We start from the raw sequence: 12,627 nt of genomic DNA on the forward strand, positions 1-12,627 counted from the left end.
ATCGATGATATCGATTGGTATATTTATGATATCGATTTATTACAATATCTTATTTATGATTTGTATTGATCCATTTCAACACAATTATTACCTTTAGAGATGTAATGATGAGGGAGGAAGGGGGCGAGCATATAAAAGTTGGGGAGAGGAGTATTTAGGAAAGAGGGGCGGATGAAATTATAAAGTTAAAATAACAATTTATATATCTTCTCAAAATTTGCTGACTAAACCTTTTATATGCAAATTATTACTAATTTCTAGATCGTAAATTTAAAATAACATTTGTTTAAAAAATTATTTCTGTATCACATGTGTTTTAATTAATATATTAGACGAGAATTATGCAATGAAGACTTTTCTAAATTCTTAAGCAGTATCTGTAGAATTGATTTTAAATAAGGAACTTAATTCGTTTTCAGTTATATTATCTCCGCACTGTATTGACTAAATTTAGGAAAGAAAAGTATGGAAACCAGGCTATTAATTAATAACAAAAAGCATTACATTTTAAACGGCGCACCGAAAATGGCTTCTGAAGGCTGAGATTTATAAATGTCAAATGCACTTTTATACTCTATGTCAATATAAGGTTATTTTAGTGCGATCACTGCTAACAAGTATACCTGTGATATTAAAAGATGATGTTTAAATAATATAGTTTTTTAACTGCCTGGCTATGTCATCTAGGTAAAAGAATAGCTTAGAATAGTCTTAAAAAGCACAACCATATGAGCATATGCCAACCATATGAAAAGTACAATCATAAAAGTATAACCAATGAACAAAAATCAATTGTAAACTCTATTAAAAGTTGGATAATTATCATACCCATAGTCATATAACATCATTGCATTCATTTTCAATATCAAAAATATTGTATTTGTAGTTACTACTCCTGTTTGACTTTAATAACTTGTTAATTTGATAACTTGTTGATGATTATGAATTCTACAGTGATAAAATATTTTAATTGCTTTTTTAAAAGAGAGATAGTTTAATAGTAAAAGTTTACTAGATATACTGTGAAATAAATATTCGGTTGATTCCTCTTACTGTTTTGTACAGATTTTAAAAGATAAGCTTTGTAATGATGTTCCTAAAAGTTGTTAAAAAGCTTACAAGTTACACAAGTATGTTAGTAGTTAGCAGCACTGAAAAAATGAGAAACCTAGCATGTTTGGAGCCAGCTTTACACTTTAAAAATTTATTATTTTGTTAAAAATTGAGGAATAGTAAAACATTGTAATAAAATAAGAGAAAAAATATTTTTCAAGGTAATTTTAAGGAAGGAAAGAAAATATATATATATGATATTAAACTTAATAGTTTATTAATCATGGTTACAGTTTTGTAAAAATCTACTTTTTGAATAAATCTGTGTTTTTTTCTTGGTCATAGTTTTGTATAAATCTGTTTTTTTACCTATCTTTTGAATCACAAGTTGAATTCCCTTTTAAATATATATTATGAGCCTCATTGATTATTGAAAAAGCTTTCAATTTTAAAGAAAAAGGTTTTTCTAGAAGAAGAAAAGCTAGTAAAATAAATATAAATAATTAAATCACTGAAAATTAAAATAAAAACTTTCTTGTTTAAGACAATTTTGTTGTGAATATTATTAAGAAAGAATCAAACTTGTCTTATTTTATTCAAAGCATAATATGCCCACACCCTTTTTTGGTTCTTTTATTACAATTAAACACAAAACATGTTCATCATTTTCAAAACACATTAATCTCTTTTTACTTAGACAATGTCAAACAATAATGTTAATAAAAACCATCTTAAAATTTGTTTAGTAATAAAAACCATGTAAGGTTAGTTTAAGTATGCTTCAAAATATATTTGATTGTATATTTTCTATTTATATATGATTTTAGTACTAATTAATCATATATTTCATGTGGTGTGTAAAATGATCCAGAAAGTTGTTTGAAACATGAAACCATTTTAAAAGATTCCACTTTACAAGTTTAAATTTTTGTCAAGTCTAAAATGAAGGACAGATTGTCTGAGCTGCGAACAGTATGTGAAATTTTTATATAATATATTATAATAATATATAATTCTTAAGAATGTTAAATAGAAGAGTGCTATGATTATATATATATATATATATATATATATATATATATATATATATATATATATATATATATATATATATATATATGTATGAAAAGAATAATATATTTTTTTGTTTTAAATTGGTTCATCACTTTTTTAGTGAAGCTTGCTGATTTAATTGATTTATGCCAGCCAAAATTCTATCAAAAATTTCCACATTTAGATAAAATTTCTAAATTTTGAAAGTCATTTTGATATAATTCTGAAACAAAGAAAAAGGTTTAAGATATTGACTTTTTTTTTTCAAGAATATAAAATATTTTCATTTTTTTTACAAAACTAATAACTGACTTTTTTAATTTTATCTTAGCTCAAAACTTTATATAGAAAAAAATATAATGCTAGTATTTCAATAGTTAAGCTAAAATTCTTTAAGATAGAATTGTAAAGTTTTTTTTTTAAATTTAATCCTTTTGATTATATTGATATGATTTGTACAAAGTGGATGGTTTTGTTATTTACTTAAAAAGACTTAAAAATAAAATGCTAATTTTGTTTGTTACTTAAAAAACTTAAAAATAAAATGCTTCAGAAAACATAGATAGCTTTAGATAAGCATAGTCAATTTATAAAACAAAAGCTTGTTAAGTATTAACTAAACAATGACATTGCCAAACTAAAGCAATTTTCTAGAACAAACTTACTCAACTTCCAGCTATCTACAAAATATTTAAATGTGTCATTTGAAAAGAAAAATGCTTTAGAGTGACATAATTGATAGTATTCATGAACAAATAGTTATCAAGTTGTTCAAAATGAAATAGCTCTTTCCGTTTTCACCAGAAATCACCAGCTCCATGTGGATCTAATAAAATAATTTAAAAAAATATACACATATATAACAATATACTTATGTTTTCACAAAAAGTGTGAGATAATGTTTGACTAAAGAATCTTACAGAACAAAAAGAATGAAGTGATTTCTGACAATATCCCCCACTCTTTAAATTGAAATGCATCCCCAAACTTGAATATTTCCTTCAGCATGTTAAACTGTTGATGTTTGACAAGGTTCCATAACTGATTCTCTTTTTTTTTTAACCTCATATAATGATGGCTATTTTTCCCAAATAGTTGAAACTTTACCCCTTAAGCCAGATCTTAACTATAGTTTTGGTATCTCTTCTGAGATCTTGATTAAAGTTCTGCACTTATTTTTTAAAATTTTATAATCCTGATACTTTTAAAATCTGTTCATCGCGTGAGGCTAAAATTTTGGGATGACCAGACTTCTTTTTATCCATTGCATTACCAGTTTTAATGTATTTTTTGTCTATTTCTTGAACCAAGAATCAGGAACAATTCACATGTTTGGCTATTTTCACTTGATTAAAACTAGAGGGGTGCGAAACTCTAAGTCTCGAGTTCAAGTTCAAGTTTATTCAATAATCAAACTTGAATTGAAAGTGTTTAGTTAATGAAATATAATTCGAATTTCGAACCTTGGTTTGATATTTAAAAACTTGTTGTAAAGTGCTAGTAAAATATTATTAAAATGCTTGAAAATGGAGGATGAGAGAATAAAGAGTGTTATTTGGAATTATTTTAATAGGTGTAAAATTAACGATACTATTTTTGATTTTTGTAAAATTGGAAAATGCGGTCAAAAAATATCTTCCTACTAACTCTACAACTGGCTTATTTACTCACTTAAGAAATTATCATAAGAAGGAATCAGCAGAGTGTGATAAAAAGGCACAAGAATGAAAAAGAATGAAAAAGGAAGGAAATAGCTAAAAAACAACTGTCAATTAGTGTCACTGACCTGCGGGCAAAGAAAACAGCATGGAAGTCTGATCACAAAAATTCTAAAGAAATAATTCGAGCTATTGAGCGCATGTTGGGTCCTAATTACCTGCAGTACAATTTCATAGAAGAACATGGTTTTCAGGCACTTATGAAATAGGTTGTTCCTCATTATCATAATAATCTCAAACTCGAACTTGATCGAAATTTTTGCAATCTCAATAAAATTGGATCGAAAATAAAAAACCTAATCTCGCACAGCTCTACTTATAACCCTCTTTATATAATACCATTATGCATTTTCTATTATTTATTGATATTTTTGGGATTTTATCAGTATTTAAAAGTATTTTTATCAAAATAGAAAACTTTTAAATTCAAAACAATTTTTTTTGATGAAAAAGTGATTAAGTCAAAAAGAGAATTCGTTAGAAACTGAAAAATCTTCTTCAAACTATTATTTAACAAAAGATATTCAACAATAATAAGTTTAAAAAAAAGTTAGTAAATGATACAATGTTTGATACATTCATTTTTAAGAGTTGATACATGATCCTAACAAATAAACAAAAGTTATAAGCATGTGAAAAATGATATGAGTTTAAACTACTTGAGATCATCTAGTAATTTCTAATTAGAACCTCATTAATCAAATCTTTAGCTACTTCTGTCAGTTAAGGTTCATTTTTAGTATAAGTTAATTTGCCTTGTATTTTTTTCCAGCCTTTATGCCACATGAACTGCAATCATCTTTTCAGTACTAGAAAGACACACATAGGTAGAAAATTTCTTCTGTCACATTGAAGCTCATAAACCAAAAAGTAAGAAAGTAAATGCTATCAGTGTAGTTTGTACAAGGGCTCTCTTGGTATCATTGGTTATACACTAAATTATTTTGGGTCCAGACCCTTATTTCATACCTTTAAATTGTGCCAACAATAGTTCAAGAGTATTTAATTTTTCTTGCATTGTTGCCTGAATCATTTTTTTCAATGTTGATTATTTTTTACCTAAATGCTTTTTCTAATACCTGATCCCTGTTAAAGGGCAGAAATCCATAGCTTAAAGAGTCATCATCACCCCTTCTATAACATTCACATGAAGATCATGTCATATAACTCTCTCTAATGATAACCTGATATCTTTCAACATAAAAATTCTTACAAATTTATCTTCTTATCAAGATATTACTGTCATATTTTTATGTAACCGTTTGTCAGGATAAAAGTCAGAAAAAAATTTTATTTTGTCTTTTTTTTAGATTATAGTTTAGATGGCTAATCCTCAGGTTTAGTTTCATGAAGCACTGGGTTTTTTTAAAAAAATAAACAAGAGAGAATACAAAAAGTAATTATGTGTGCTCTGGTTGAGTATAGTCTCCAGACAGCTTGATCATTTCTGTAATTTCCAGCCAATATTTTTTCCCATATAAAAAATTACATGACTATAATAAAATCTGAATAAAAAGGCAATCTAAACAACTAAACTTTACAATTTAGAATTCAAAAATTGCAATGATAATTTAGAATACAAAAACAATATGTTTTCTACTAAGAAAAAGATAATAATCTCTGTTAACAAAACCAGAACTTGAATCTTTATGCCTTTCATTTAGTAGCCTTTTGTATATATATGAAGAGTTCACAGCAAGAATGGGCATAGATACATTTTATAAAATTTTAAGTTATCTGCTCTGACTCATAGTTCCATGTTCAACTTTTCATTTCAAAAAAATAAGTTTAGGCTTCTTAAATAGTGACCTTAAATATTGCCATACTTTGGACAGGTTTAAACTAAATCCTCCAAATGAAAGACAAGTATAGTGTTATTTTGCCATGACAGTAAAATATTGTAGAATTTTCTACTCTGCAGAGTGGTGTTAGTGATAAATAGAAAATTTATGTGAGTAGAGAAAAAATGACTTTTTCCAATTATTTCCTTATTATCTGATTGTGAATAAAAAATATATATTTTCTGTCCTTTTTATAACTAAAATTTTTCATGTGATTATAGAATAAATTCATCTTTACACATAATGAATCTGTTCTGAAAAGAAAATGAGTTATCCAGTAAAGATGCTTTAGTTTGGTAGTTTTTAATTTTTTTTTTAAATGATAGGTCTTCCTTGCCTTTACAGTTTTTATGTCCAAGATAAATAAACATAAGATTTTTTATTATTGATAAGATGGGAGGATTATGATGAGAGAAGTTCTCAGACCATATAAAAAAATTTTCATATATTAAAAAACTATTTGGGGGCAAGAAGATAACAATATTTCATTCCATGCTATTGAAAAGTAAATAGAGATTATAGTTTTAGTGATGCTAGGAGATAATTTTAGGTTTAGTGATGTTAAATCAGAATTTTGAGTGACTTAAAATCCAAATTGTAGTCTCTTTTCAACTATCAACTATCATTTCAAATAGCATGACATAAGCTTATGAAGAAGATGATTAAAAATTTTTTAAGAGGACCTGGTTTATTTGACTCAGTACTTGGAAAAAACTTTTATTTATACTTTTAATTTTTCTTTTTGGATTAAAGTTATTTAATCCACAAAAAAAAAAAAAAAAAGCTATTTAAATTATTAAAATTACTTAAAGAGTGCAGTGCTTTTTACAAAAATGTTAAAAACCAAATAACTTTTTAATACACTATAGGGTTTAAATGCTATTACTATTCATAAATTAATATAAAATTTAAAAACTTTCTATTATTTTTTTATGTTGTGGTTTGTAAACACAAACAAAATGTTTTTAGATTACAACTTGGTTTCAAGGTAAATAGTTTTTCAAATATGAGTTTTGTTTTGTATTTTGTAAAAAAATTTAAAAATAATTTAAAAAAAAAATGTTTTCCTTCCTGTAATGGTGTTATAAGCCACTATGGAAAATGTTTTCGATTTAGGTTTGGTTGATTCAGATTAAATTCCATTTAGTTCAGATTTAAATTATTAAAGGTTTTTTTTGGTTTGATTAAAAGATATTACATTCATCCAACATGATGTAAAGCACCTGGTTTTGTAAAATTAACTTTTCTAAATTGTATATCTCTAAGATACAAGTTTGTAAATTTAAGGAGCCCACAATAATTTGCTTGGGAGCGGGTTTTCTGCATTTCATAAGAGTTACAAGATTTTTTGCAAAATCTGAATTTGACTCATTAAATGTTTTTGAAATATTGAAATAATTATGTCTGTCCCAGAAAAGTTGCACAATACTTGTTGAAAACACAAGAAATAAAAATTTCCTTTATATGATATGGAGGTGTCAGAAAAAGAAGTGATCATCTAAGCTCAGATTCAGTTGCGATGTCGCATCTTGTTTTTCTCTCTCAATATCAGTATTTCTGAAAGTAATACAAAACACATGAACTTTATTTGTCAAAGGTCCAATCTTCCAAATATTCAATCGATGCACTTTTATTTTTTAACTATTACTAATACATTATTACCTTGCCTGAACAAAGTTTTGGGATAGCATGGAGCTTTTAATTTCTCTATGCTGATACCAGAGTAGGCAATCTCAGTATTATCTTGATTGGTAGTAACAGCTAATGCAACCAACATTAAAGTCTAATTCTATTGCCAAACAACTCTTGTTTTCACTTTTCAGATTCCAATGATCAAAGGCATTGATGTGGGCAATATGTGTATTATCTTTTAGGATAGATCAGTATCAAAACTATTAGAACTACTGCTTGAAGATGTTATTTGAATAGTACTAACATGTTAACTTATCTTAACATGTCCAATCTTCACTGTACTCAAGTCTCCTGTTTTTTAGTGTCTCTTTGATATTGAAGAAACAATTTATCCTCTTCTACTAACATTTTCTTTAAATATTGTTTCATTTTCTGTTTGAATATCAAAAGCAAATAAAAAATGCACCTATTATTCTTTGCTTTTGATTTCTGTAGTGCTCTATTTGTCATTTAATTTCACAGTTTGTGTAATAATATTTGGCTTTGGTTGGAATGTTTGCCTTTGAAGGACATATTTCTTCAAACACAGTTACATGCTCCTCTCAATGATTTCCTGTTGCTGTGAAGTAATTGACATGTTATAGAATTTCCCCAAATGATGGAAATTTTGTATTACTGATTTTAATGAGTATATATTTTATAATTCTGTTTGACTTTTAGCACTAAATATAATTCAATTTTCATAATATTGGGTATACTTTAATAAACTTAAATTTTATGTATATTGTTATATAAACATCTGTGTCTAGAGTTGATGTTTAAGATTTGTTTTCCAAATTTTTTCCTATTTAATAGTTGCAGCAAGAACTTCCTCCAGAATATGAAGAAACAAAACTTGATATGGAAGAACCACAGAGAGAATTCATGGATGATTTCTTTAAAAAGGTAGTTTTTTTTTCTATTAATAAATATAACTAGTTACTTATTAGAATTATATCTTTGTTGTAATTTTATTTAAAAAAACATGGACTACTTAAAGTTGTTAAAATTTTTCAGTATATTTTCTTCAAATTAATAGATTAATGATATACAAAAGAATATCCGTAGTATTCAAGAAAATGTTCAAGAAATAAAAAAAAAACATAGTGCAATTTTATCTGCACCCCAACCAGAAGAGAGAGTTAAAGAAGAGATGGAGCAGTTAATGGCAGAAATTCAACAGAATGCAAATAGAATTAAAGTCAACCTTAAAAGTAATTTATAAGCAATATTTAAAAATTTCAGCTATTCTTTGTTATGTCTTTTTTTTTTAAAGTTATAACTTTGATAGAATTATTACTATTACTAATTGTAAAATCATAGAAATCGCTCTTAATTATTTATTTTATAATGCTGTCTTTTAATTTCCAAAAATTCTTCTGAGAAAGTCTGAAGGGTTTTTTAAACTTCAAAAATTCATTTATTGGTGCAAAAACCTCAAAAACTCTTTCTTTAATGTACCAGAAATATATATAATGGTACAATTATAGCAGGTTTTTGCCAGATCTTAGTTTGGGGGGACTAGCTGACATGATCAAACTCTGTTTTCTTGAACTGAAAGCTAAGTTGCAATACTTTTTTTTATACAACTTTTGTCAAAAAACAAAAAAAGGCATTTATTTTAAAAATTTGTTTACAACCAATTGATAAACCAATAAATTCTGCCAGTAACATGTGATAATAGAAAAAAACTTTTCTAAGATTCCATTATGGCTGTGTAAAACTTTATTATAAACATGATCTGTGTGAGTTTTACAATGCTGTACAAGTAAAATTTTGTTACCTTTAAGAAGCAATTATCAGTGTCTTTTAGTGGCGCATCCAGAGCCTAGGGAGTAAAAATCATATTTTTTAAGATAAAATACTATTAGGTTATACATGTATGCATATAAATAATAAAAGATGTATACATGTATGCTAATAAATAATAAAAGATATATACATTAGGGGTAGTCATTTTGATGGAATTTTTGAAAACGAAGTACATACCCAGCTAAAGTTGGAGCAAATATGCTAAAACTTAGTCAAAATTTTTTTTAGGTCAACCCGGTGACTTTTAAGTCCCCCTCAAGACTAAAGTTGTTAAGAAATTGTAGGGGAGAGCAGGGTTGGTTGTCACACTTTTTACATTTTAGACTGCTCAGCTTTTATTTTTCATCAAATCAATGCCAAACTTTGCACAAAAGTAGTTTAACTATTTCCGGTAACTATTAGAATATTTTTATGACATTGAGTGAAATATTTTTTACTGTATAATCATTTATCAAAGACCTCTTCCGGTGACAACCAACCCTACCCACAGGGTTGGTTGTCACATACTATGGGGCTGGTTGTCACATTTCTTGGTATGTTTTGATTATATTTAAAACTGGTACCAATAAATTTTGTTTATATAATACCAAGAATAAATCTGAATAATCTGGGAAAAAAAGGCTATATATTGAAAAAAAGAAAATACTATATACCGAAAAATGTTTTTTTTTTAATATAACTATAAATATATATATAAATATATATGTATATATATATATATATATATATATATATATATATATATATATATATATATATATATATATATATATATATAAATGCAACTCTATAAATAGATGCATAGATAGTCTTCATCTTTAGATGAATTTAAGACTGTAGAAGTTTTTTTTTTTGGCAAAATTTGACTTTATCAATTCTTTTTTACTTCCATTCATAAATGATTTACGATTCTTATTAATATTTTTTTAACAAGTTTTCTTCTTTTTATAATTAGCAAGCTTTTCTTTGACAGGTGAGTTAGTAAGAATCATAGATGAACGCTTTTTCCTACCTTTTTTTGACGCTAACCTTGGACCTGCTTTAGGCAGAGGCCTAATACTCTCAGGTAGTATGATTGAATTTTTTAAAACTAATGGAGTGATTGGGATTAGAGGTTTTATTTAATACAATAGGATCTTCTATTGCTATGTCTACCTGATTATCTGGTATCTGAATAGATTTTTTAAACCTTTTGTTTCCTGGTTCTGGTTGTATTGAATAATGTTCACAGTTTTTTAAATTTAAATCAAGGTGTAAACAAAGTGGGTCAGGGCGATCAGTTACATAATTAGGACAATAATCAATTTCAGTAAAAATATCAGGGTTTAATGGGTAAATACCTGCTGCAGCAAAACCACTTAAAATATTGTGGGGAGATACAGCCTTTGGAAATGCAATGTTTACTATTTTTGGAATATCATATATTGTAACGGTTTTTCCAGGATTCATTACCAGCCATGAAGTCATAGCAGTATTTATATAGTTTTTGAGGGGACCATAAACTGCAACTTATGCGTCCAAGGGGTGCAACTTATGCATGCAGTGCGGTGGAAAGGTAAGCATTAGTGTTCCATTTTTTTTTGCCACATCTAAACCTTCAATACTAAGATGGGTTTCATGATTGTCAAGCAACAATAAACAAGGTTTTTCTTTAGTACATTTTGTATTGCCTACAAAATGTTGTTGATATTTTACAAAGTTTTCTTCTTTCATCCAACCACTTGCATTGGCATCTCCTGCAGTTCCTGTTGGTGCTCTTATTAGGAAATGATTTTTAAAGTTTTTATGAGGAAAAATAAAAAAAGGTGGAATGCTATTTCCAATAGCATTTATTGTGCATGGTAATGTTGCAAGAGTTCCTCTTTCAGCTGATGTGATGGCTCCTACTTGTTTTAATCCTTTTTTGGCAACAACTTTTTTAGGTCTTTGTACAGTAGTTACAGCAGTTTTGTCCATGTTCCTAATGTCGTTTGGTGAGAACAAGTAGTTTTGCATACAGTGCTGCAAATTGCTAAAAAATAATGTAACATTCTGCTTATTGAAATTTGTTGCTCAACTTAAACTAGTAGCTTCAGGTTGCCTTATGGAAATATTTGGGTGGCGCTTTATAAATCCTGTAAACCAATCCTTACCAGCTTGTTCCTTTACAACCCAAGAGTTGGGAACTTTTATATTATTTTTAACTGCAAGCTGGAAAGCAAGCTTTTTTACTTCAGTAGGAGTTAAACCAAAATAAATTTCTGCTGCTCGCAACAGGTATGTGACAAGTTCTTTTTCTACTTTGTCTGGCAATATCTTTTGATATATATATATATATATATATATATATATATATATATATATATATATATATATATATATATATATATATATATATATATATATATGTATGTATGTATGTATGTATGTATCTATGTATCTATGTATCTATGTATGTATCTATGTATCTATGTATGTATGTAAACAATGTACAAACAGTTGAACTTCTCTATTCCTTTTTCTATAGTTATATTAAACATTGGATCACAATTTTAAGTTATACACATCAAAATAAAAATTATTTAGATTATAGATATTTAGTTAAACAATTATCACCCATTGACTTAAGATTTTTAAATAATTTCTTTAGCATTAAAATATTCCTCAATAATTCAGAGAAATAAACAAGGAATATCTAAAAGCAGCGTTTAGTTTGCAGCACATGGAGTTGAGGCAATTGTGACAACCATCCCCATATATTTTGTGACAAGCAACCCCTTTTATGTAAGTTGCAATACACCTGTAAATTTACCTAAAAGCGTATGAATTTCATGAGATTTTTTTGTGGATTAAGTTACTCAAATGAATAAAAAACTTTAAAAATGTACATTCAAAGCACAATAAAGTAATTTTCGTTTGGTAAAAGAAAATTTCTAAGTGAGCAAAATTTAACTTTTTCATATCAAAAACCTATAAAAACAAATAACTTGTTTTCTACACGCTAAAAAAAGCTGAAAATTACAGTAAAAATGTTTTTTTTAAGTAACATTTTGATTGAATGATTTTAAAGTTCTAAATCTTATCTATATTTTCTGTAATAAACTTTGTGACAACCAACCCCGCTCTCCCTTACTTCAAAAAAGGAAAAATGGGGTATGTTCAGAGTTTTTGAGGGGGATTTAAGTGAAAAAATTATTTCCATTTTTTTGTTTTTATTTGTTATCTATATTTTCATTTTAAAAGGGTACATCATCATGTTTTTTACATATTCTTGGTTAAAACGATCTTTACGAAAGGAAAAAATGAAAATTTTATGTTATGCAAGAGGTTATGAAATCAACAAATTATGTATTTTCATACTTAAAGTTCATTCAGATCGACAGCCGGAAAATTTCCAGCTTAAATCAACCAAAAAATCAAACTATTTTGAACTAAACAATAGGGTACAGCAAGAATTTTTTTTTCTTCTAAAAGCTTAAGAAATGGTGAATTCTTATGTA

General features: G+C 26.9%; 1 protein-coding gene across 2 annotated transcripts in view; it reads left to right on the forward strand.

Moving 5' to 3' along the window:
• Window positions 1-1,851: 1,851 nt before the first annotated feature.
• LOC145193724 (syntaxin-1A-like) overlaps window positions 1,852-12,627 on the forward strand; it is a 36,464-nt gene continuing 25,688 nt past the window's right edge. For both annotated transcript variants that reach the window (XM_090068732.1, XM_090068733.1), the window contains exons 1-3: window positions 1,852-2,025; window positions 8,153-8,242; window positions 8,376-8,550. In XM_090068732.1, the coding sequence (XP_089924858.1) occupies window positions 1,996-2,025; window positions 8,153-8,242; window positions 8,376-8,550 (295 nt within the window). In that variant the 5' untranslated portion in view covers window positions 1,852-1,995. The remainder of the gene's footprint in view (window positions 2,026-8,152; window positions 8,243-8,375; window positions 8,551-12,627) is intronic.

The sequence above is a fragment of the Hydra viridissima genome, unplaced genomic scaffold, assembly GCF_058129835.1.
Source record: "Hydra viridissima isolate aposymbiotic clone 2 unplaced genomic scaffold, HvirCarnegie_v1 scaffold_12, whole genome shotgun sequence".
In the NCBI taxonomy this organism is placed as follows: Eukaryota; Metazoa; Cnidaria; class Hydrozoa; order Anthoathecata; family Hydridae; genus Hydra; species Hydra viridissima.